This window comes from Coturnix japonica, chromosome 15 (assembly GCF_001577835.2).
Source record: "Coturnix japonica isolate 7356 chromosome 15, Coturnix japonica 2.1, whole genome shotgun sequence".
Classification (NCBI taxonomy): domain Eukaryota; kingdom Metazoa; phylum Chordata; class Aves; order Galliformes; family Phasianidae; genus Coturnix; species Coturnix japonica.
In genome coordinates, this window is record NC_029530.1 from 8,975,645 (window position 1) to 9,000,169 (window position 24,525).

Consider the following 24,525-nt stretch of genomic DNA (forward strand, 5'->3'; position numbering starts at 1 on the left):
GGTTGGTTGTCCCTCACCAGATCAGGCTGCCCAGGGCCCATCCAGCCCAGCTTCCTATGGGGAATTAACAATCATTTTCTATGCTTGAAAAAGAAGCAAATACCAGCAGTGCGAGGGCCCCAAAGGTCTCCCCAGCTGCTTCCACTATGTCACGGATACGGAACACAGGGCAGGAAGGATTGAAAAAGGGATCGTACACACAGGTCTTGAAATAGGTGGGGTCATTGGTCTGCAGTGTGTTGCCCCTGAAACAGAAGGAAAAGAGACAGGGGGTTGGTACACAGCCCCTGGTATGAGCTGAGCACAAAGGCTGGGCCAGGCAGCACACAGTACGGGCTGGAGGGTGTCACACTTACTTGGAAAAGTTAAACTTGGTGAAGTTGACAGTATTCTTTATAAAAAGGGTGAAATTCTCTGCCTCGGCCAGAAGAGGCTTCCTGCAAAGCAACAAAGCCCTGGGATTTGGGCTACAGTGGCAGTGACCAAGGACTATAAATCATGGAACCATTAAGGAAAGACCTCTAAGGTCATCTATCCCAACTGCCTGCCTACCACCAACACTGCCCACCAACCACATCCCTCAGTGCCACATCTCCACCTCTTCAAACACCTTGAGAGACCATCCCCAGCCCTGTGCTGTACCTGGGCAGGGTGTCATTCTCCACTGGGCACCAGCCAAAGATCTCACAGGTGGAATGGCTGCTGTTGAACATCACGCATTTCCCAGTCTTAATCCCTAGAAATGAGGTGACAGGAATCACACCATGATCTTCAAGGCTGTCTCTACCAGCCTCCAGGCTCTATTGCAAAAGGGCACTGAACTCAGGCAGTGAGGCATCATTACAGAGCTGGAACTGAATGATTTTCATCTGTTTCTTAAGCAAAACATGCAGTACCATTGCCATGAACCACCGGGTTTCCCATAGGACAGTCTACATCTTCCATGCAGATCCCATCCAACACAGAGGGGCTCTGAAAGAGGCAGGAGAGAAGTGATCAGTGCTGCACAGCCCCTTAAGGCTCACAGCCATTCACCCACATCTCCATACATGCCCCAAACGCTTCCAAACCAGCAGCACAGCTCCCCCCAGAGCTGGGAAATGGGATTCCCCCATACAGCTTCATGGTTGGGTTGGAAGGGACTTTAAGGCCCATCCAGTGGTTATATGTGAAGAGGTGCAAACCTTGGGAATTCAGCTACTGGAGTGCATGGCAGTGCTATAGAAAACCTGAATCTGGATGAGATTCCTTCAACATACCCTTCCTAACACCTTCTAATATGTCAGCCCTGAAAATCTACTGGTGACGGTGCTCTCCATGGGCACGAACAGAGCCAGGTTACACGTGCCACAGGGTACACTGAGAGATGGGATCTGCTGTGCAGACACCCTTGAAACTTGAGGGCTGAAGGTTTTATTGGTGAGCACAGAAAGCAAACGTACCTGGGCAAGAGAATGAGTTTATTCTTCATCCTTATCACAAACAGCTGCTGATTCTTCAACAGCTGCACAGCCATGCACTGCAGCCAGGAAGCAAAGCCAGCCTCCTCGGAGAGCAAAGCACCAACAGCATCAGGTAGGTGGGAGCAAATAGGGAGGTGGTATCGTGCAAGGTCTGACACCCATCTCACCTCCCTTCGTGAGCAACATCCCAGTGCTCCCTGAGCTCCTGCAGCCCAAGGTTGTGCCCTGGGGAGCCGTGCCATGCACCGTGCTCCACTCCTCCCACTTGCAGCAAGGCCTGCTCACCTCGGGGCATGTACCCTGAACCTGTTTGTCCGTCACAATGAAGTTGGTAACCAAAAAAAGCACGTTTTCTCCCTGCGAGGCAAAAGGACACATTCAACACTGCTCTATTAAGGACCCCTCCAGCATTGCTCTATTAAGGACCCCTCCAGCATTGCTCTATTGCGACCCGGGTCCGAATCCCGGCTCTCCAACCTGCGGGGGTCTCGAGAAATCCGCCGCGTCCCAGAGCCGCCTCGGTGCGTCCCCCGCTCTGCTGACGGACGCTCCTTTCAGTTTAGTGACGACCGAAACGTGAGGAGCGGTATCGGTGTCCTGGTAACCCCTCCGCACAACAAACACCCACCTGCGGACGGGCATCGCGGTCAGCCCGGCTCGGAGCTGCGGGATAAAGCAGCGTTGCGATGCGGCCGTACCCCAGCACGTAGCCCAGCACGGCGAGCTGCAGCAGGCGGTGCAACAGCCCCACGCGTCGGTTCCGAGTCAGGGCGAATTTCTCGGTCTTATAATCCAGCAGAGCCCCGCACAGCGCGGAACCTCCGCTACGCAGCATCGCCATGGAGACAGCGAAGGATGCGGAGATGGCGGAGGACGGGAGCGCCGCGTTCCGCTCTTGTCCCGCAGGTCGGGAGCGCAGCTCGTACCTGGCGGCGTGCCGGGTCTGCGGCGTCTGCCCGGCATCCTGCCTGCCGCCCGGCCCGAGCAGCCCTGCGCTCCTCCTGCGGCACCGCGGGGTGGGCCCTCGGGTGAGGGTGTCGTTCCCCATCCCCGCTATGACCCCTCCCGTTACCCTCTCCCATCTCCAATGCCTCCCCCCCATCCCATCATTAACTCACCACCCCCGTTATTCCTCCTCCCACCATCTTCCCCCATCCCCATTATTCCTCCCCTTGCTATCCCCCCATTAGTTATCCCCCCCCATTCCTGTTATCACCCACCACCCTTTATACCTCCTATCCCCCTTATTCCTCCCCTCGTTATTCCCTGTCCTTTAGCCCTTATCATACCCCCATTACCTCCCCATCCCTATTATGCTCCCACCATCCCTTATATCCCCTCCATCCACCATTGCTCTTTCCTCCCTTCCCCTCTCCATTACCCTCTCTTCCTTATTCCCTCTCCATTACCCTCTCTTGTTTTCCCCCTCCAGCCCCCTTATTCCTCTCTGTTGCTCTCCCATCCCTGTTATACTCCCCATGATCCCCTCCACCCCAGATTGCACACCAAGACCCCAACCTTATCAGCCCTTCCTTCCTGGGGCTGCTGTTCTGCCCTCCAGGAGTCAAGGAGCCCATTTTTGTGACAGGGAGGTGTTGAGGACCCACCTCCTGCTTGTCCTTCAGTTCAGAGACATCCAGGTTGGGCACCTGGGTCTGGGGAGCAGAGTTGCACAGAATGGCTTTGACTGGAAGGGACCTTAAAGCCAATCCATCCCCTTTCACATGTAGGGATGCCTCCCATCACATCAGGCTGCTCAAACCCCATCCAGCCTTTCCCTGAGCATCTCTATAGATGGAGCAGTCCACACCAAGGCCTTTTTTTGTTGCAGGGTGCCAAGGCATTGGCTCTTTCCTTGATGGCCAACACCTCTGTCATCTCGTTAGACCTGGGTGACAATTGGCTGCTGGGAGAAGGAACAGCTGCAATAGCAGAAATGCTGAAAGAAAACTGCTCCATTTCAGGTTTGTGTCATCCTTCCTGCTGTTCCCCACTGGCAGTTTTGCTGGAGAGGAAGAGATTGCACTGTTTTCTTTGTGGTCTTAACCAACCCCCCTCTTACAGCAGCTCTGAGGCCTCTCCAGAGGCTAGAACTTCTTGTAAGCCAAACTGGTTGCAGCCCTGTAGGATATATTATTCACTAAGAACAAGGTCAGTGTAGACAGCTGAGAATAGAACAACAGCTTTCAGCTGAGGCTGCCCTAATCTGCTTTGTCAGGAGGTAGCCACAGATGGAAGCATCAAGCTTGGTGCTGTGAAACACTGAGGAACATGGGATCTTGTTTTCCTTCTCTAGTGGTTGAATTCTGTAGTAGACATTTAGGGCTCTATTAATTCTGTGCTAGGGAAGCTCGTTCTATATACAGGTGGGCAGAGGAATCCAGCTTTCTGTTTTCCCTGTTAGAATACAGTGTTAGAGCAGCTTAGTCTTTCTTACATTCTGAGCCTGGCACTGCTTCTCCCATTACAGTATAGAGGCGCCTCCTTGGCTTCTGTTATGGTACCACCTGATGACCTGATCAGGTTTTTTCCTTCCCCAGCTGTCGATTTATCTGACAACAAAATGGGCATTGAAGGAGCTAAGGCCATTTCTGCCATGCTTCTACAAAATACTACAGTTCAGGTCCTCGGCCTCTCAGGAAATGAGTTTGATGACCACGCAGCAAAGTATTTAGCAGATGCCATCACAGCAAACAGCAAAGTGGAAGTCCTGGATTTGAGTTATAACAAGTTGGGTGACAAAGCAGGTAAAGCACTGTCTGAATGCCTTGCATAGTGAGGGGTGCTGCAGGGGTTTGCAGGGAAGCTCATTGAGTTGCTTCAGACCGTTGGGGAGCACTTGTGCAGGAAGTTCCTTGTGATCTCAGTCCTTAACTCTTCATCCTTTAAGCTCATTACTTTGGTTTGCTTCAAAAGAGATGGATAAGCAACCATAGTCCTCATCTCTTCCAGCCACCAGCTCTCCTCCTCCTCTCCCTTCCCATTATTACTTATGAAGGCTTCAATGCATGCTTTCCTCTCCACCTCTGTGCTTCTGACCTCCTGCTGCCTTCACAAACACCTCTCCTGTCTTCTGCTCTTCAGCCATAGCCGTGGCTCATCACTGACCTCATTTCTATCCTGCCCCATCAGACACTTACAGAGCATTTGTTGGGAAAGTCTGTCCAGGTCTCAGAGCTGCAGGGCTGGCTCCTCTGCCACCAGCAGGCTGCAGTTGGATGGAGGCCAGTTGGAAGAATGAGAGATGCCTGTGGGATGCTACCTGTTGCTTGGTGTCAGCTTTCAGACTCACATGGGGCTGGAGAAGGGGGTTGTGCTGTCAGCTCTTCAGGCTTGAGCTGCAGACCATGGCTTTATTATGGGCTGATTAGATTTCCTCTTCCATGGCCTGCGTTTGCAGCCTGCAGGTGGAGAACACATACACTTCTATAGCCTGGCAGCTGCTGCTCTGTGTCTGGGCTAAACAAGGTATATAAGATAATAATATATTCTGGTTCTGCTCGCTTGCCCAGATGGAACACAGACAGTGGCAGAGAAATACCTAAACTAACCCAAGCTCCCTGCTTTGCAAAGCAGCTGTTTTAACTCTCCAGCTGTTTGGCACCGTGTGTTTTACTCAAGGTGAAGTTCTTGGAGCAGCAATAGCAGAAAACATTGGATTAAAGGAACTGAAAATCAGCTGGAACCATTTCCGCAGCGAGGGGGGAGCTGCTTTGGCCAAAGGCGTGGGGGTAGGAAATGTTTTCACTCCTGTTTTAAATGCTGACGTCTCATGTGAAGCTCTATCTGTCTGTATGAGCATCGATGTCATCATGTGATGTCTGTCCGCCAGCCATCTATGATCTGGGATCACACAGACCTTGGAACCCAGACAGTGAAATCATTCCTTGTTTACTGACACACTTACATATGTTTTCATTTCTCCACCTCCAGCTCTTTCCCTTTTTAGAGTCCAACTTGGTATCATGAATGCTTTGAATTGTTTCATTGCGCTTCTGGTTCACAAATCAATATAGAAGTTGCTTTGTAATTCCACATCCAGTTCTTACTCTGCTCAAAGAAAGCAGCTTCTTTTAGTAACTAGATTTTAAATTGAATGTCTATGTTGTGCCACAGGCAAACGTGTTCCTCAAGGTGCTGGATGTTTCCTACAATGGCTTTGGCAACAGTGGAGCAGCTGCCTTGGGAGAGGCTCTGCGAGCCAACAACGTGCTGGAGGAGCTCAATGTAAGGTGAGTCACTCTCATCCTGTATGAGGTGTATGAGAGAAGGATGTGATGTTTGGGGTAAGGATTGGACCGTGGCCTCTGTTCAGCTCATGACCTGTAGGGAGATGTGCTTAGGGCTGGAGTGGTGGTGAAACAGCAGTGGAAACAAGTTTGTGGTCATTAAGATGGAAGTGGTCCCAAGAAAGTGACCAAGAAGAGCAGACAAAGATGGTAGCAGGGAACTGCCATGAAGTCCCTCCAGGCTTGTTTTCAGCACTGGGTGCAACAGGAGGTTACATATCCTTTGCCAGAGCACTGGGTGCAGCATCATCTTGTATCAGCCTGGCTGTGTGGGCACAGAGGTCCTGCAGCTCAGCGCTGTGACTCCTGCCATCCATCTGCTTTCAGCAATAATCGTATTTCAGTGGAAGGAGCTCTGCGACTTGCAGCCGGCCTGAGAGCAAACAAGACTCTGAAGATCCTTAAGGTGAGTAACTTTGCCACCAGGAGGCTTTAACGTGCAGCTGTATGTTGGGGATGGGAAGAGCAGTTGTGCATCCTCCTGTTGTTTTCATTCTCGACTTCAGATGAGCAGAAATCCCATGCAGAACAAAGGATGCTGTGGGATCCTCAAAGCTCTACAGGCAAATTCTGGCACTGGGATGGAGATCCTGGACCTGCCTGTGAGTGTGACAGTGGAAGGAAGAGGGAAGGGAGGGAAGAAGCTGAGTGTGTGGATAACAAAGTACTGCCAGAGGGGTTTATGCACAAGACATCTCATGTGGTGTTCACCAAAGAGCATTACTTTAGGAATAGAGGCTTTCTTTCAGTCTGGTAACTGCTCAGTGCCCTTAGGGCCAAACAATTAGCAAGTCCTTTAATTTCTAGAAAGGGAAAACCCACATCTTGCATTGATTCTTGTGCTGCTTTGTCACCTCAGCTCTTCTCCTTGCCCAGGCAGCAGGATGCTGCTGCTAATGAACCTCACCCCTACCTGTAATGTGGGCAGCCCCGGGGAGGGTGCATCACACCATGCTCTTGCTTACCTGCAGTGATTCTCCCCTTTAGGACATTGCATGGAGCAAAGAGTTGGCAGAGCTTTGTGAGGCTGTGCAAAGACTTCTCCCAAACCTTCACCTGCGACGTGGTGGAAGCATGAAATTGCAGAGGAAAAGTCTGTTGGCGGTCGAGCTTTGGCCTCAGCCCAAAGTGTTGGGTAATTCCCATAACGCTGTGCCTTAATGTGAGTCCCTTTGAGGCTGCTGTCTGTCTGCTCACCTTGCTGCACATTCCAGCAGGAGCTTCCCCGTGGATGGTGGGCACAGGGCTGGGGGTCACCACGTGCCATAGGATGCCACAGGGTAGCTCAGGAGTGCAGTGTGCTTACCTAGCAAGTAATGCCTGTCCAGAGCTGTTCTATGCACAGATGTTTGCTGTCTTCAGCTGCCCTGCAAACAGCCAGCCTTGCCTTTGCTGGACTGGCTGTTGGATGCAGTGGTGACTCATTTTCAGCTGCTTTCTTCCCCAGCTCCTTGGCTTTGTGAGGAGCTCAAACTCCCCAGGGTGCAGACCCCATCTTAGGTCACGCCTGGTGTTATTTCCTGGATGCACGCTCCTCCTTTTTTGAGTTTCACATGCTACAAGCTGCCTGGAAACAGGACAGGCACTCAGCAGTGATTCAGCACTGACAGCAGCACGTGGCTTTAACCCTTTCCCTCTCCTTGCAATGTGTCTGCCATCACCCAGCAGCACCAAAGGCATCCTCTGTGTGCTGCTGGGGAGAAAAGAACTCTATGCCATTACATGGATCAAAATAAATAACACCTGTGCCCATGATTCCACTATTCAAACCATTCCGAGAGGTCTCTTGCATGTTTTAAGCTCTGTAAATACAGGTTGTTGGCATTACTGATCATTTCCCCTTTGTTACTGGGGCAGCTTTTGTTTTGATTAGGCTTTGCTTGCAGCTTTACTCCTCTCCACCTCATTGCAGCCCAGCAGCCTGTCTCCTTGCAGCACTCCTGGTCTGCTCTGATTGCTTCTGGCAGGTGAACCTTCATGTTCCCAGCAGACTCATGGGCCCCTTCCACGTGAACCAGCTCTGATGCAAGTCATGCTGGTGAGCACAAAATGCTCAGCTACTAATAAGGATCATTTGGGGCAGGGCTGGAGCAGAGCACCCTGCAGCACGACTCCAAGCTGCTCCACCAGCACAGAGGAATGCTTTTGTGAGTGCTTTCACCTCTATTGCAATACCCAGCCTGATTTCCCCATGCAGGGGATGAGGGAATGCATTCACCTGGAGGTGATGTGCCAATTTTCAACGTCCTGCCTTTTTCAGGGAAGGAGGAGATTAATTGCTGCTGGGGATGAGCACAGTGCTTACCTCATCCTCAGGCTGTGTGCATAGGAGGATGGGAGGCTCACGTGGGAAAGATGAGCGATCGCTTGCAGCTCCTCTATGCGGGGGGGGTGGCAGGTGGCAAAGAACCACAGGGTTGGAAAAGACCCCAAAGCCCAGTGCTGCAGCACTCCCCATTGCAGTGGGGATGCTCACCCATGCAGCAGCCCCATGCAGAGCCTGGCCCACAGTACGTGTGAGCTGCCCGTGACCTCCAAAGCCGTGTCAGTTTTCCAGAGCCCTTATACCGCTCTGACCTACATACTCACCCTGCAGCACTGCAATTAGACTGATCTCCACGCAATCCAGCCGGGGCTGATTAGATCACTTCCATGAGCCCCAGAAAAAAAGGCTGTTTCTTTTAAGGGACAAATCATTGTTAGGATTGCTCCTTGGTTAGCTGTGGCTACTGAGAAAATAAATGGCTTTGAGCATTATTGGGTGGACAATTTAAAACCAATGAATACATGTTCTGCATAGGGTGCATTACCTCAGCAGGATGTGGGATGGAACAGAAGAACCAACCAATCCTGTAACCCTGGGTATGGGCTCTAACCAACCCAATGGTGCTGCAGAGGGCACTGCTCCTCCCAGGCTGCCACTAATCACATCTCCATCCTTAATTCCCTGCAGCCACGTCAACTCCCCACCCACACACAGCCCACGTGGTCCCCACGGCTGCTATCACTATTACAGGTGAGCACTGTTTCTCTGTGTTCTTACAACTGCATTTGGGTTGGTTAAGCACCGACAGCTCACATAAGGCAGAACAACGGCCATGCTGGAGCCACACATGTATCCAGTGGCTTGCCTTTAATTCACATCATTGACGCTGGGTTTGCACGTTCTCTAAGCTCTGGGGCAACAGCACAGACCCAGTGCCAGGACACTGCTCTGCTCAGCCCTGTCCCTGCAGCAGGCACTGGGGCTCAACGCTTCTATGCACCCATAGGGCTCCAGCTCCCTGCCCCAAGCTCACAGCTCCGGCCAAAAACCATTCACAGCTGGGAAGAAGTGGCTATGAGGGGAACACAGCACATGCACCCAGAGCCATTGCAGAACCAGCGTTTATGGGGGTGATCAGGTCAGCCCGTTGCTCACAACCACTACACGGAGGCGCCAAGCAGGGCTGCAGTAGGACAGGGGTTGGGCAGCAGTGACAGTGCAAGGGGAGCAGGACATGGGCATTTTGCAGGTGTGCAGAGCCCCCAGGGGGACTGGGCAGGGGACAGGAGCAGCTCCTACCAGGGCATGAACCCATAGGAGAATGCTGGGATGCTGCAGGGCAGAGGATCCGCATTGCAAAGCCTGAGGGGTTTGGCAGCCTCTTCCAGCACCCTCTAAAACCTGCACCTGGGGGAATGACACCAAAAAGCATCCACTGAGCCCATCCTGAGCCCCTGGGAGCCAGGGAAAGGCAGCACCCAAGCCTAGAGGTGTGGCAGCTGCTGGGGCACAGGGGAACAACACAGGCTGTGCCACCCTTCCCATGGTCCTACCTACAAATGAGGTCTCTGCCTGCATGCTGCCATGTCCCTTCCTCAGCTCGTGTGGCCCTGGCTGCTCCTCGTGCCTCTCAGTGCTGGCATCGAAGGGGAAAAGCCCCAGAGAGGGTCAAGGCAGAGGGAACAGCAGCACAAGGCTCAGCAGGGCTGCAGCAGAAGCCAGGATGAGGCTGGGGTGGGTATGCTGCCTGTCTCCATCCTCCATCCATGCAGGGCAGTGGGGGTGGGCTGGAACAAGGGGATTTGCTGCATGGCATCTGGGTGGGCACAGGGGATGAGGATCCCTCTGAGCACGACGGGCACTGGGGATGGGGGCAGAGAGCTGCTCCCCAGTGCTGGGAGAGAAGGGGCCAGCTCCACCACGCTTTGCAGGGAAGAGTGAGCAGCATGCCTGGATGGAGCCCCACACCCGGGCAGCCCTCGCCGCACAAGGGTCAGGCAGAGCAGAGGGGTCCAGAGGGTGGGTGGGCACTGCCAGAGACACAGGGCCCCCTCCCATGGGCGTCATCTCTTGTCCTCAGTGGTGTCGGTGTCCGGCAGCCCAGCAGCAGGCTGAGAGCTGGGCTGCACTGCCTGCACTGTCTCCTCCAGGCTGCTGCTGGGGAACACCACATAGCGGGCGCTGACACTCTGTGGTCGTGGCTCCCGCAGGTTCTCCTTGCTGTGCCAGATGCCGTAGCCAAAGTAGACGAGCAGGCCTGGATTAAGGGAGAGAGAGGTCAGCATGCCCACCCAGCAGCACAAGACCTAAAACAGAGGTCCTGGCTCTGCCTGGCCATCAGGTCCCAGGACTTGCAGTAGGTGCTTTTGTCTCACTAGGAGAGATGGTTTCTGGGTTCTGGGAGCACTCACCAAGGATGAGCCAAATGGCAAAGCGGAGCCATGTCATGTAGCTGAGCTTCAGCATGAGATAGATGTTGAGGACAATGCTCAGCGCTGGAGACAGGGGAACCAGGGGGATCTGCAAGAGATGGAGCTAGTGGGGAGGGGCTGCCTGCAATGGCTGTGCCACAGGACTGACTCCCACCCAACCACACCTGCACCCCAGGTGATGCTGCTGACACCAATACCCCATGCCAGGCATAGAATCACAGCATAACTGGATTGGGTGAGACCTTGCAGCCCACTCCAGCCCCAAACCCTGCCCTGGGCTAGTTGCTCCCACCCACTGAAGCTGCCCAGGGCCCATCCGTAGCCTGGAGCACTGCTGGAGATGGGGCATCCACAGCTTTTTGGGCAGCCTGGCCCTGACCCTCAATACCCTCTGAATAAAGAATTTGCCCCCAGCATCTTCCCACTAACATCAGCCTGGGACCCACCTGGAAGGTCTGGGTGCTGTGCTGCTGCTCGTGCACCCAGATGAGGAGGAGGCTGAGCACGAAGCCCAGGCTGAAGAGGACCAGCAGCAGGGAGTAGCTCCAGGTGGGCAGGTGGAGGTGGGTGTTGCCAAACACCAAGATGGAGCAGAGGCAGACAGCAGACACCATCAGGGTCACCACAGCCACCGTGACCACCTCACCTGGGTAGAAGTCACTGAGAAACTCCAGGTAGGGCTCAAAGGCCGCCTTCAGCTGCCCTGGCTCACGGTGCTCCTTGCTCTTGTCACTCCCCACCAGCTGCAGCTTATCGGAGAAGGACTCGTACTCCTTCTGCTCGGGGGCAGCGATGCCCTCACGCTGTTCAGGGTTGGGCTGGCTGCTGGCTGGCTGTGCCGGGCCATCCGCCTTCTGCTGCTGGAAGCGCAGCACGATGATGCTGGCAGCCACAAAGGTGTAGGCCAGCAATGTGCCGATGGACAGGAACTGCACCAGAGCCTCCAGATCGAAGACAAGGGCCAACAGGGCCATGAGCAGCCCAAAGACCACGATGCCGATGACGGGCACCTGTGTGCGTGGGTGCACCCGGGAGAACACCTGGAAGAAGAGCCCATCCTCGGCCATGGCATAGACGATGCGTGGCAGAGAGAAGAGGTTGCTCAGCAGGACCGTGTTCATCGCTGAGGGGTGGGCAGAGAAAAAGGCTCCATGTGAGAGCGGGCCCCAATCAAACCAGCTCCTGACCCCATGCTCTCCCACCTCCTCCCACAAACCCACACTCACCACAGATGGAGCCAGCAGCCACCAGGAATCCTGCCCAGGAATAGCCCCTCCTGTAGAAGGCGTCAGCCAGGGCAGAGTCAGGATCCAGTGTGTGCCAGGGCACCATCAGCGTCAGCACCATGGACACAAGGATGTAGGCACCAGTGGCCAACCCTAAGGAGAATGCGATGGCCCTGGGAACGGCCTTCTGTGGGTTCCTGGCTTCTTCACTGGAGGCTGCGATGACATCGAAGCCCACAAAGGCGTAGAAGCAGGTGGCCGTGCCGGCCATGATGCCTGACAGCCCATAGGGGGCAAAGCCTCCCTCCTGGGCACTCCAGTTCTTGGGCTGCGCGAGAACGAAGCCCATGATGAGAATGAAGAGGATGACACCCATGCTGATGGCTGAGAAGACGTGGTTGAGCCAGGAGGATACTTTGGCCCCAAAGGAGATGAAGGCGGTGGCCACCAACAAGATGGCAGCTGCCAGAAAGTCAGGGTAGTGAGCCAGGAAGGGCACCTGCCAGGAGCCAACGTGGGTCTCGGTGAAGTTCTTAATTTTGTGGTTGAAGATGGAGTCCAGGTAACCACTCCAGGCCCTGGCCACCGCTGCGCCCCCGATCATGTACTCCAACAACACGTTCCAGCCAATGAGAAAAGCCCAAATCTCACCCACAGACACGTAGGTGAACATGTAGGCAGAGCCCGTCTTGGGCACTCGGGCCCCAAACTCAGCATAGCAGAGAGCAGCCAGGAGGGAGGCGAAGCCAGCAATGATGAAGGAGACGATGACAGCGGGGCCGGCGATCTCCTTGGCCACGGTGCCTGTGAGGACATAAAGCCCAGAGCCCACCATGCCCCCGATTCCCAGCAGTGTCAAATCGATGGTGGAAAGGCACCTGTTGAAGGACGTCTCCATCATGTCGGCCTCCAAGGTCTTCACTCTGTTGAGTTTCTGGCAGAAGCGGGTCAGGTCCGTGGAACGGGGCAGCCATCTCGCCATCCTGCAGGTGCCCTGCTGGGAGACCTGGTGGGAAGCAGGAAGGCGTGAGGAGCACGGCAGCAGATTGGGAATGCATTGGTTCCATTCTGCTATGTGAGACCAGAGAGGTGGTGGTGGTGGAGTCACCATCCTGGATGTGTTCAAGAACTGTGGGGATGTGGCACTGAGGGATGTGGGTAGTGGGCACGGTGGGGGTGGGCTGGGGATATGAGAAATCTTTTCCAACCTTAATGATTCTGTGACCGAGCAGCCTCTGTGCTTCTCCTCCACTGCCTAAATCCCATCCATTGGCAGAGCCCAGGAGAGCTGGGCACAGGGTGGGGAAGTCACATATTTCCTTGGGTTCAGACCTGCTGAGCACAAACATCCCCAGCTCTGTAGCACGTGGTGGGGTCAGCGCTGCAGTGTGCTGATTTAGGCACTGTGCAGGAAGCCCTGCCTGGAAACCAGGTGGAGGGGAACCGCTGCACCCCCAGTACAGCATGTCCCCACCCTTCCCTATCCAAAGATCGCTGTTAAAACACAAACCAACGCACACGGGGCACAGCAGACCGTGCTGCTGTCTGGCAGCTTATCCAGCACCACCCTGCTCAGAGGAAGCCCTGGTGGTCGGAAAACCCACCGAGGGGTCGTGCAGGGGCTGCGCCGGACATTTCCCAGGAGTCAAAGCCAGGCATGGGACCAGCACGACGCAACGGGCTCCATCTGCAGCTCGGGGGCTGCTCCCTGACCCCCAAACCCTGCTCAGACGGCTCACCAGCCGCTCCCCCCAAAAACCTCCGATCCACAGCCGGGTCCCCCCGGCACCATCCACGGGAACAAGGCCGTGGTGACACGCACACAGCTCCGCATCCGTCACCGGCAACAGAAGGACCAGGGCACGCCCGCAACGCCGCCACCGCCCTTTGTCCGTGCGGGTACCGAGCCAGGGCGGGGGCTGCGCGGTGACGCGGGGGGAAACCTGGCTCCGGCCTGCAGCCGGGAGGGGAGAAAGGCGAAATCCCACCCAGACATCGAACCCCGAAATCCAACCATCCCCATCCCGGCCCCGCTCACCTCTGCGCCCCGGCAGCTCCGCGGGCGCGGCCGGGGGAGGTCCGTGCGGCTCCGGCCCCGCACCTGCTCCGCACCGCCACCGCCGCCGCCGCGCTCCGCCCCGGTCCCACCTCCGACACGACGGTGGGCGGCTGCCACCTGGTGGGTCCGCTGGGGTAGATCCGTGTGCAGCCAGGAGGTGGACGCCGAGATGCTCGCGGGTCCTTTACAGCTCCTCGGTTCAGTGATGCTCGCAGCTCAGACTGAGGTCCCCATTGAGCCCCGCACTGAACTGGGATGAAGGAGCCGCCGCTGGATGTGGGTGCGCTGGTGGTTTCACAGCCTTCTTCTGCCTTTCTTAACGCAGCATTTGATCCCATGACAGCTACTGAGCACCAATGCTGATAATTCTGTGAGCCTGGCAGCCATCACCCCAAATACTTCGGTGTCTGTCCTTCAATATTCAGTGATCCCATATATATATGTGTGTGTGTGTGTATATATATGTGTATATATATATATATATACACATATATACACATATATATAACTCACCTATACATATATATATAACTCACCTTCACCCACACTGAATCTACATCCTCCCCTTGGAGGGGCCCACACTGCCCTGGTCTGCTCAGCAAAGCAGAGAAGACAGCAGGAAATTCATCTTGTTTCTTCTTACAATCATTCACTGCTCCTCTGGCCTGTATGCCTTTGCTCACCTTCCACCAGACCAGAGGAACTGGATCCTATTGTGCAGTGTTTCCCCACGCTGCTCCTGGCATCTAAAGCCACCTGAGATGCCACCAGGCACACAGCAGGTCCCCAGCCAAGCATTTCCTATGGCACCCAAGAGCTGCCCAGGAGCAGAGCCAGCAGCAATCCAGCCATTTACTGCTGCATTTCCAGCTGGGGCAGCACCTCTGGGTCACTCTAAGATCTAACACCACTGCAGAAGAGCTGCAGCCAGTCCCATGGGAAGGGCCACTGATCACGAGCTACACCAGGAGCTTTAATTCTCTTAAAATAACCTTCCCAACCACTTGAACCACATCCGAGGGCTCCACACCTCAACCAGAAAGCAAGAACAAAAAAGGACTAAAGAAAACCCATGACCTGAAGCAGGCTGCAGGCATGGAAAATTTCAGTGGGGATTGTTTGCCTGCCAGAGCCACGTGCAACCGAAACCAGATGGTGGGAGCAGGAAGCTCTGTTGTCATGGTGCTGTCGGAGCAGACTGCCACAGATGCCACAGCCCTGGAGAAAGCTGGGGTGGGTGGCAGAGCCTTGCACATGCCCTGTGTTGGGGGCTCTGCTCTGCTCAATGCTGGGCTATGAAGCTGCACAGCAATGCTAAGCTGCTGCATTTGCTGCCTGCAGGTGCTCCAAGCTCCTCCAGCTGCACTGCCGGCTCTGTTACGGCATGGGAGCAACAGCTCCAGCCTCTTTGCTTCTCACAGCGCTGCAGAAAATCAGCTCCAGTGTGTTCATCTATAGCAGAGCCAAAAAACCACCCACAAACTCTGCCGGCACCTTTGCAGTTTCCTTGTTTGAGTTGGTGATGGCCTCAGTTTGCTGAAAACTTCTCTGGCTTCAGCCATCTGCTTCTGTAAGGACATAAAGGCTTACAGTACCTTGAATAAGGGGCAGGAACCCATTTCCTAACTTCAGTAATTAACTGTGCACTGAACCTCCTAATACTGCTGAGAAGAGGCTGCTGTAGTAATAACAGAGGATGCAGGCAAGAGCAAAACCAGCAGCACAAAGGAGAAACCTCCCAAAAACAATCCTTGCCTGTAGAAATGCTGCAAAACCTTTAAGCAGTGATGTGTGTCACCAAAGCCCTTCAGCACAGGATGGTAGAAGTCCTTGATCCACTTCCAGCAGCTGCTCTGACTTGAAGAGCCACTCATCCATGAAAATATCTGCTTTCTGATGCTGCCTTGCACCATCCTATCTCCTGCAAGCAGCCAACGCTGCACATTAGCTGGCACATTGCTTGCACACACATTTCTTGCACATACAAAGCCCTGATTACACACAAGCACTCCCATTCCTTCTGTGCACCAAGACCTGAGGCTCAATGTGTTCATCAGCTCATTCCTGAGAGCTCTGAGCACCACTTCAGCTCCTCAGCTTTAACGCAGCTCAGACCCAGAGCAGGGATAGAAAAATCTTAAGTGTGATCATTGACCTTCAGAAAATGGCAGCCACAGAAGGCAGTGCAGAATATTTCTACCCATTTGGAACTGTTTTAAAGTAACAAAGCAAAAGCTCTCGTGTCTTTCTGGCTACTTGAGCCAGGTGAAAACACCACCATCACATCACAGTTCAGAACAGGATTTTAATAGAACTCAGAGGAGACATCAATGTTATCCACCTCAATGTCTCTCTGTGAAGCATCTGCCTGTTATTTCTGCCTCAGCACACAAGAAACACATCTTGCTGCAGACATAATGTTGACTTCTTTCTCCCTATCTGCCAACTAACTGCACACTGAGGCTGCAAAGGAAAGCAGCTGCACTTTGCTTCCTGTCTGATAGGACAGTTACTCACCTCTCCCATCCCTTATCAAACCCTCCTCCTTGATTCAGAAGGGCAGATCACAGTTTAGAGATGACGCTGCAGGCTGGAGGTGGCAGATTCACACTCTGTCAGCCCTTGTCTTAGCAACCCACTGCAACAAAGCAGGAATTGCAATGTGCTCCTTGCTTTGATGAGTGGAAGGGCAGCCTGGAGCTCTTCAGCTCCCCTCTGCTCTAGAGGTCTATCTCTAAAGGTAACCTAAGGGTTTCAACTTGCACTTGCTGACCAATGGCCTCTTCTTAATATAACACACAACAAAATGCATTAAGTCTATTCTTTAGAGTGGAGTCAGAAGAAAACTTTGTCTTGCTCAGGAAAAAGCCTTCTCTGACTCAGATTCCTTCTGCTGCAACTTCCGAATCAGCTCCAGTAAGTTCATCTGTAAAGTCAGCTCCTGTAAAGGAAGAAAGACATTAATGCAAGGGTAAGAAGATCCCAGTCCCTTCTGCAGGAAGCAGAAAGGGCTCATTTGTACCATGGCACCATTTAGTGCTTGATCCTTTTGCAGGAGAAGACAAGGAGGTACATGCAACACACTGCTATGATACAATCCCCTCTTTCACTTCTCTAAAGCACCCCATTTTCCACAGCTGCCGTTGAGTTGAGATCACCCCCTCCTATAGCCACCACCAGCAGCTTACACAGCTCTCTTATCCTCCTTCCTCTTGCCACCTTGTTCTTTGCTCATGTTCAGCTCACAAAGCCATGCAGCACAGACTGCATTTCCCCTGCTGAGAGGCACGGTGCCCATCAGCTGATGGGGCAAAGGAGCAATAATCACTCTTTCCAAGCCAGAATTCATTAAGAATAGACTAAAACTTGTGTCATTGGCACAAGAGCACCACCAGCTCTTACCCTCACCGCTAACAACACTGACCTGTGGGTTGGTGGTGATGTAGAAGCCAGACACCCCAGCTTTCTCCAGGGTGCTCTGCTGGTCGATAACTTTTTGGTCCAGCTCCAAGACTATTTTCTCATCCATCATTCTCTGCTCCTCTCGAATTCGTTGCTCCACAGCCTGAGAAGACAATTAGATCTTTTACTGAAAACCAAAGAGTTACTACATCCTTAAAGCACTCCAATTCCGATGACTTTGTCTCTTCCAAGGACAGCAGAGGGCAGCAAGCACAGCCTCAGTTCTTACCTTGGGTGCTTGCCATGCCTTACAGTGAGCCGCCTCTCACTACAAAGCACAGGGAAACAGCTGGGACTAACCTGCGTTAGTGCATTTTGGAGCCAGGAAAGAGATCATGAGCAGCAGACTGTGATCTGAATGACTTTTCCTGAGGAGCAACAGGCTGTAGCCAAGTACTCCAGCAATACACGAGCTAAGAAGTCAGTAGCCCAAAAGTCACACATCCCTCACAGCACTGCTGAAACAGCAGCAAGACTTGGGGGAGTGACACAGATCATTAAGAAACACAGGAGCCAGCTCAGATGCCTCCACATCCTGTGAGCAGCACATCAGAGCCAGCTCCCATTGATTCACTATGCAGCCAAACTCCTCCACTCCCAACTCTGCAACAGGAAGCATAGCTTATTTTTTGTTGTTGACAACGGCAAGCAGAAGCCTTGCTTGGAACTACGGCCTGCTGGGGCTCTGCTCCTAGCAAACAGAATGTTATCGAATGAGGACTTGCCAAAACAGCCCCTATCAGAAACATGCAGGCCCTCCTGCTCTGCCTTAGCAGAAAACCACATCACTTACAGCAGACCAAATGGAACAATAGAAGCTGCCTAAGCACAGGATGGCAGAGCTGGAACTTGCTTTGCCATAGACACACAGCAGTGTGTAAATCCCCCCCTCCACCTGGAACATGGAGATCAGCTGCTACTTCAAAGAGACACCAGAAATCAGGTGCTGTGGGAGGCTCTAAGAACACAGCAGGATCTTGTTGGGTGACAATGAATGACAGCCTTCCTTCTCAAGCCATAGGGATATGGCAGCACCGTTATTTAGAGCCAGGCATTCAATTCTGAGACACAGAAAAGCACCAAAGGCTCTGGGAAAAGTAAGGCTTAAACACAAGCCTTGCTTCAGCTCAGGTGGTTCGTGAGCTGCTCTGCTAGGCCAATTGAGTTCTTTACTTTTAAGGTTATAGATACCATCTGGAAGCTGGGCATCCCCAAACCATATCTTGTATTACCCCTCCCTGTGGGGCTGATCACAGAGGATCCCATAGCAGCTGGTCCTTGAGCCACAGAGGCTGCTACAACACACTACACACAGGAGGAAAAGGGATGGTTAATACAGGCCCAGCCTGACTTCAGCCACCTCAATAGAACACAAGGGAAGTGGAAACAAAAGGGCTCTCACACCGTGGTTATTATGGGTAAAGGTCAGGAGAAAGCCAACATTTAAACAGTTACACGTTTGTGGACTAAAGTAACTTCACACATCCATTGAAATTACACGGATTAAGATAACCTCTATCTTATCTACTGACGTGTAGATAAGAGGATCTTTGGGCCTTTGGGACTCAACGTCCCTCTCATGCCAAAGCCCTTTTCCAGAAATGCTTTGGGAAACACTAGGAATCAATCTGTGCTCTTAGGAACCTCAGGTTATTTCTACCCTTATCAGTGCAACTGAGTAAATCACAGCTTCTGGGCACTGTCTGCTTTCACCCTTTGGAGTTCCCATGGGCTGTGATGTCCCTCACACTGTGCCAGCTCCAGCACTGGGACACCCAACATTGCCTTGCAGCAAAATGTCCCCAAACCCCCAGGGACAACGTGTGAAGGGCACTGAGTGTGGCTGCACCCTCCTGCTCCCCCCTTACCTCCATCTCCCTCTGCTGGGCAGCACGGAGCAGGGGCAGGTTGTGCGGCCTGCAGCACTGCTGGGCCTCCTTGTGCCGGTGGAAGAGCTCCTGCTTCAGCCCTGCACCCAGCAATGGGGACAGCATCAGGACAGCACCACCACCTCACCACCACCCCATCCCCACACCTCCCCATTGCCTCCCTGCAGTGACCCAGCCTCCCATTACACCTCTCTCACCCCCACCCAGTCCTTCAACCCCACCACCAGCATCTCACCCCAGTGCCCCCCATGTCCCTCAACCCCAACCCTATTCCCTTCTGACCACGATGCTCGCTATGCAGCTTGAGGCGCTGGCTGTAGAGGTTCTTCTCAGTAAGGTGCTGGATCTCCAGCAGCCCCTGCACGATCTCAAACACCGTCCCATCCAGCAGAGCCAGCGCCAGGTCGCTCAGCGTCGTGTAGGACAAGCGCTGCTGGCAGGAGCTGCAGGGACACAGCGGGATCAGGGTTAGGGTTAGGTTCAGGGTTACAGCTTGGAATTGGGGGTCAGAGTTGAGGTTGGGGTTTGGAACTGGGGTCAGAGTTTGGTTAAGTTGGAGCTGGTGCTCAGAGTTGGGGTTGGATTAATTTGGGGGCTTGGAAATGGGTCAGCATTTGGAACTGGGGTTGGATTCGTAATAGAGATTGGAATTGGGATCAACTTTCTTGGAGTTGAGGTTCAGAGCTGTGATCAGATTAGTGTTGGGGTTTAGAACTGGGGTTCATGGTCAGGGTTTGGAGTTGGGGTTGCAGTTCAGAATTGGGGTTTGGGTGAAGGTTTGGAATTAGGGTCAGAATCCACAGCTGGAGCTGGGATTAGAACTGGAGTTTGGGTTTGGGTCAAGGTTTGGAGTTGGGGTTCAGAGTTGCAATCAGATTAGTGTTGGGATTTAGAACTGGGCTTCGTGGTCAGGGTTTGGAGTTGGGGTTGGAGTTCAGAATTAGGGTTTGGGTGAAGGTTTGGAATTAGAGTCAGAATCCACAATTGGAGCTGGGATTAGAACTGGAGTTCAGATTTGGGGTTTGGGTCGAGGTTTGGAGTTGGGGTTCAGAGTTGTGGTTGGGATTAGGATTGGGAATTGGGGTTCAGAGGTTTGGAACTGAGGTCAGGACTGTGGTTCAGGGTCAGGGTTTGGAGTTAGGGTTGGAGTTCAGAATTGGGGTTTGGGTCAGGGTATAGAGCTGGGGGTTGGAACCTCAGTCAGGTCTAGGGCTCAGAATTGGGGTGTAGAGCTGGGATTGGAGCTCAGAGCTGGACACAAGGGTATCATTTGAGGCTGAGGCTGAGGACAGGGTTTGGACTCAGGGCTCAGAACCGGGGCTGGGTTCGGGGTTGGGGCCCAGGCTTTGAGCTGCAGCCCCAGCTCGTAGCCGACAGTCACCACTCCGCCCTACCCCCCCCTTGCTCCCTTCCACCCCTCGCACCTGGGCAGCGCTTTCACCAGCTCCTGCAGCTCGGACAGCAGCCGGTAATGCCGCTCCTGCTGCCGGGACAGCTCGGCAACTTCATACCCAGCACCGCCGAACCGCTCCATCCCACTGGGCCCAACACACCGACCGGGCCTGACGCAGGCGCAGGCGGTGGGGCAGGCGGAGCCTCCCCGGGCTATAGGGGCTATGGGGGCTATAGGGGCTATGGGGGCTATAGGGGCTATAGGGGCTATAGGGGCTATAGGGGCTATAGGGGCGGTGCGGGCTATAGGGGCGGAGCGGCCCCGCTGAGCCTTGGCATTGTAAGCAGGGATTGTTGGGTCACCGCGTCCCTGTGTGGTGTGGTTGGGAATCGCCGGCTGGGGGAGGAGAGATGGAGTCCGTAAGGCCTAAATGTGGGGAAACGCAGCTTTGGGATCTGTCTTTTAATTCCTGCGAACACATGGAGTGTATTAAGTTGGTTTCGACTTCAAATGGTGGGTTGGAACGACAGTGTTTGGTGTGTTTGTGAGCAGGTAATGAGATCGGTATTTCTGAGGTTCCTTGTAAAGCTGAGTTTTAAATGAATTCCAGGGGTCCACGTGGAGAGATTCCTGCCTTGAGTTAGCAAAATGAAAGAGGCACCGAAATGCATTGGAAAGCTTAAGGAGTGATTCTTAATATGACTTCAGAGCTCCTAAGAACTGCATTGTGTGCCCAATGGGAGCTGAAGTGTTTGCATTAGAGGATCATGGAATGGCCTGGGTTGCAAAGGCCCACAGTGCTCACCCAGCTCCAACCCCCTGCTGTGTGCAGGGTCACCAACCAGCAGCCCAGGCTGCCCAGAGCCACATCCAGCCTGGCCTTGACTCCCTGCAGGGATGGGGCATCCACAGCCTCCTTGGGCAAAGAAGAACATAGAACATCCCCAGGGAAATAGGGCTTCCTTGTAGTGTCCCTGAATATCAGTCGTCCTTTTTGGTTTTTTTGGCTGTCTCCTTTTTCCACCCAATGAGGGTGATCTCCAAATCCCAGGCTTTGGGTGGGATGCTGACGGATCCCTCTCCCTCTCACGGTGTATTTTTAACAGGCGAATCCACCTACATTTTCCTAACCCCATTCTCAGGAGCTGCCAAAGTGTTTTATGCTCATCTGCAGCTGCCAAAGGCAGAGCCATGGAGCAGAGCCTGCCTGCTTACAGCTGAGCTTCCAAGGGATGGAAAACACGGCCTATGCAACCTGCAAATCCTCCATCAGCCTTCAGTGTGCAGGGATGGGAGCCAGGAGCCCACCCAGTACCAGCACAGGACCAAGTGATGTGGTGCTGTAGTACCATGTGCTGCTGAGCACAGCCCTGCCTTGTCCCTGTCCCACTTCTGTTGTTGCAGCATAGAGCAGCCCTTGCCTTGATGTCTCCAGCCCATAACCCTTCCTAGAGAGGCAGTTTGCTGGCTCTGTTTTCTGCTCCCAGTCTGTTTCTAGTGGGAGCATAACCCCATTGGCAGCACGAAGGTCTGCAAATCTGATGCCGCTCGTGCCTTTGTGCCCCTACCCCAGTGAAGGAGCAGCGTGTGTGAAGGACCTGCGCCCCAGGGCCCCAACTCTGTTCTGCTCTGCTGTGAACATTCCTCTCCCTTCCTTTGTGCTGCAGGAAATATGTGCTTCCTCCGTTCCCAACGCTGCTCCCCGCTCAATCGCTACCAGATGTGGGTCCCATGCGCTTCTCATTAGTCTGGCAGGCTCAGGGTGCTGCCTCCTCCCGGCTCGCGGGCTGAGCTTTGGAAAGGCTGAGCTGCTTGTGGGAACCAGCAAGGATATTTGAGCTGGTGTGTGCGCCATAAGGCAGCGGGCTTGGGGTGCGTAGGGCCAGCATTGCCTTTGTGCTGGGCTGGGAGGTGATTGGGGCAGCAATGGGGAAAGGCAGATGGAGGCACTGATCCAGAGCTGGGGGTTGGAGCTGCCTGAGTGCTATGGGGATGGGGACAGGGGTATGATGACCCGAGGCAGTGTGGGCTCTTGCTGGGGTGGCAGCAGGGAGATGGCATCAGCAGCAGTGCCACAATCAGCACATGGGTTGTGCTGCCTGGGGCTGGATTTGGGGGCTCAGGGGTTCATCTCATACCGCATCATCATCTCTTTGCAGAGCCTGGAGGCTGGACTTAGAGGCTTCACGGCAGGAACAGCCCTGCAGGAAGCTTATGATCTCCCAGGACAATGCAGTCACAGGTGCCCACTGCACCCTGGACATCTGAGGAAGGGAGCCTGGTTCTTGCCTTCCCCTGGAGGTCGTGCTTGCCTGCTCAGAAATGCTGAGATCCCGATTCAAACAAACAGGGCAGAGAGAGCAGAGTGCGCACATGCGTGCATTGCAATAGCTCCTTTCTGCAAACAGAGCACGTTGCAATTAGGAGCAATCCTCCAGAGAAAGCCAAGCACAAATCCATCCACAGGAGATGGCTGCCAGAACCCGGTGTCCCCCGTGGGGCAGTGGCTGTGTCACCACAGCTCTGAGTCACCATATTGGAGCCAGGAGCTGCTGTGGGTTTCCACTGGGCGGCCAGTTGTGCCAAAAGAGAGCGATGCACAATGGTATAAACAAGCCCAAATCCTTCTTGGTAGAGGATGAGGGGAAGTGATGCAGAGCCTGGGGGCATGGCAGGGCCAGGGCACAGACCAAGAGCCAAAATGCATGGCGCCCACAGCCCAGATCCCAGTGTTGGGTTGGGCTGGGGATCTGGAGGGCGTGGGGGGATTTGTTCATCTATTCCTCTATCCACATTCTGCACACTGCCAGCCGGTGTGTTGAGTGTGTGGTCACCACCTCTGGTACCTCTTGTAGCCTTATATCCAACCTTAGCCCCCTGCATGCTCATCCCCTGGGTGAGGGGGACCACGGGAGCCTCACAGCCACCTCCTTGGGTATGCTGGGTTTATCCAAACTTAACGAGAGCGCTGTGCAGTAAATGTGTTCCCCTGCTATGGCCTCAGGAGCTGAAGGGGAATTTCAGCCTGAGCTGTAGCTAAACTAAGGTCTGGATTTAGGGGCTCCCATGGAGAACACAGGGTCTCTACGGAGGAGCTGGTTGTGGTTTGATGGCTGGAGGGGCTTTTCTGGCCCCACAGCTCTTCATGTCCGCACTGCCCACAGAGCAGATTTGTCAGCAGGGCTGGGTGATGCTGGGGAACATGTTCATACCACCCTATGGACAGCCTGAGTGTGGGCATGGAGTGGGAGATGGAAGCATCACAGGGGCACCAGCTGCAAGGCACTCAAAGGATACAAAGGCTACAGCCGGCTGCAAGTGATGGGAAGGATTCAGTGGGCACAAAGGATGCAAAAGATGCAGTGGCGTGCAAAGAACTCAAGGGGGTGGCGCAAGGGATGCAAAAGATGCAGTGGGTTGCAAGTGTTGCAAGGGCTTCAAGGGGCGGAAAGGATGCAAAGAGTGCAGTGGGCTGCAGAGCTTCAGCAGGATGCAGTGGGTTGCAAGGAGCAAAAAAGATACAAAGGATATAAGGGATGCAAAGGATGTGAGGGCTGCAATGGGCACATGGGATGCAATGGATGATAAGGCTCTTCTGGGGTCACCTGTGGGCAGGATGCTGAGCGCTGCGCCTCAGCCATCACCCCCATGTCCTGTGCAGCACAGAGGGAGTGCAGTCAGCTGCAGCAGCCTGCACTGATCATGTGGCTCCTAATGAAATCCAGACCCTGGCAGAGCGATGACACAGCACCATGATTTGTGCTTCCATACAGACTAAACAAGCACGAGCACTCCCCCCTATCCAGGCCAGCGCAGACGTGGGGATAAATCAGGTAGTGCTGGTGGGACATCTCTGTCCATCTCCTGTCAAAGTGGGCTTGTTGGAGTGCTTGGATGCAAACGCACTCATGCTTTCCTAAATTATACTGAACAGAGCTACAACAAAAGCTCAGGCTCTCAGACCTGCTCAGAAGAGGCTCTTGCTCCCCATGATTGATGCCCACAAACACTGGAGGTGCTGTGCATGGTCCATGCTGTTTGCTGTG

General features: G+C 53.9%; 4 protein-coding genes across 5 annotated transcripts in view; 1 reads left to right on the plus strand and 3 right to left on the minus strand.

Moving 5' to 3' along the window:
* The window catches only part of P2RX6 (purinergic receptor P2X 6), a 6,208-nt gene extending 3,682 nt beyond the window's left edge, over window positions 1-2,526 (minus strand). Inside the window, exons 1-7 of the mRNA XM_015878288.2 lie at window positions 2,162-2,526; window positions 1,941-2,091; window positions 1,749-1,820; window positions 897-972; window positions 643-736; window positions 357-437; window positions 104-245 (exon numbers count right to left, since the gene is read on the minus strand). Coding sequence (XP_015733774.2) covers window positions 104-245; window positions 357-437; window positions 643-736; window positions 897-972; window positions 1,749-1,820; window positions 1,941-2,091; window positions 2,162-2,511 — 966 coding nt within the window. The 5' untranslated portion in view covers window positions 2,512-2,526. The remainder of the gene's footprint in view (window positions 1-103; window positions 246-356; window positions 438-642; window positions 737-896; window positions 973-1,748; window positions 1,821-1,940; window positions 2,092-2,161) is intronic.
* Window positions 2,527-2,733: 207 nt separating this feature from the next.
* LOC107321409 (leucine-rich repeat-containing protein 74B) lies at window positions 2,734-8,506 on the plus strand. Of its 2 annotated transcripts, XM_032447951.1 has the most exons (8): window positions 2,734-3,189; window positions 3,295-3,427; window positions 4,004-4,210; window positions 5,085-5,194; window positions 5,580-5,695; window positions 6,080-6,158; window positions 6,259-6,354; window positions 6,740-8,506. In XM_032447951.1, exons 2-8 carry the CDS (start codon window positions 3,322-3,324, stop codon window positions 6,911-6,913), a joined length of 888 nt encoding a protein of 295 aa, XP_032303842.1. In that variant the 5' UTR covers window positions 2,734-3,189; window positions 3,295-3,321; the 3' UTR covers window positions 6,914-8,506. The 2 variants fall into 2 exon arrangements, with proteins under 2 accessions (XP_032303842.1, XP_032303841.1); XM_032447950.1 differs by having other exon boundaries at window positions 2,734-3,427.
* Window positions 8,507-8,851: 345 nt separating this feature from the next.
* Window positions 8,852-14,155, minus strand: SLC7A4 (solute carrier family 7 member 4). The gene is made up of 5 exons (XM_015878282.2): window positions 13,715-14,155; window positions 11,677-12,682; window positions 10,897-11,573; window positions 10,430-10,538; window positions 8,852-10,275 (listed from the first exon to the last, which is right to left on the minus strand). The coding sequence occupies exons 2-5, from the start codon at window positions 12,656-12,658 to the stop codon at window positions 10,082-10,084; spliced, it is 1,962 nt and encodes a 653-aa protein (XP_015733768.1). The 5' UTR covers window positions 12,659-12,682; window positions 13,715-14,155; the 3' UTR covers window positions 8,852-10,081.
* Window positions 14,156-16,020: 1,865 nt separating this feature from the next.
* Window positions 16,021-20,697, minus strand: LOC107321407 (protein DGCR6). The gene is made up of 5 exons (XM_015878290.1): window positions 20,511-20,697; window positions 19,369-19,529; window positions 19,066-19,166; window positions 17,160-17,300; window positions 16,021-16,676 (listed from the first exon to the last, which is right to left on the minus strand). The coding sequence occupies exons 1-5, from the start codon at window positions 20,618-20,620 to the stop codon at window positions 16,593-16,595; spliced, it is 597 nt and encodes a 198-aa protein (XP_015733776.1). The 5' UTR covers window positions 20,621-20,697; the 3' UTR covers window positions 16,021-16,592.
* Between the last annotated feature and the right edge of the window lie 3,828 nt (window positions 20,698-24,525).

Excerpts from the sequence above, each read along its gene's own strand:
- LOC107321407 (XM_015878290.1), bottom strand. The coding sequence starts at position 20,620 with ATGGAGCGGTTCGGCGGTGCTGGGTATGAAGTTGCCGAGCTGTCCCGG. Across the intron at positions 19,530-20,510 it reads CTGGTGAAAGCGCTGCCCAG|CTCCTGCCAGCAGCGCTTGT; the intron begins GTGCGAGGGGTG and ends GTGTCCCTGCAG. Across the intron at positions 16,677-17,159 it reads ACATCACCACCAACCCACAG|GAGCTGACTTTACAGATGAA; the intron begins GTCAGTGTTGTT and ends CTTCCTTTACAG.
- SLC7A4 (XM_015878282.2), bottom strand. The coding sequence starts at position 12,658 with ATGGCGAGATGGCTGCCCCGTTCCACGGACCTGACCCGCTTCTGCCAG. Across the intron at positions 10,539-10,896 it reads ACAGCACCCAGACCTTCCAG|ATCCCCCTGGTTCCCCTGTC; the intron begins GTGGGTCCCAGG and ends CATCTCTTGCAG. Across the intron at positions 10,276-10,429 it reads TGCCATTTGGCTCATCCTTG|GCCTGCTCGTCTACTTTGGC; the intron begins GTGAGTGCTCCC and ends CCCTTAATCCAG.
- LOC107321409 (XM_032447950.1), top strand. The coding sequence starts at position 3,196 with ATGCCTCCCATCACATCAGGCTGCTCAAACCCCATCCAGCCTTTCCCT. Across the intron at positions 5,195-5,579 it reads CTTTGGCCAAAGGCGTGGGG|GCAAACGTGTTCCTCAAGGT; the intron begins GTAGGAAATGTT and ends GTTGTGCCACAG. Across the intron at positions 6,355-6,739 it reads TGGAGATCCTGGACCTGCCT|GACATTGCATGGAGCAAAGA; the intron begins GTGAGTGTGACA and ends TCTCCCCTTTAG.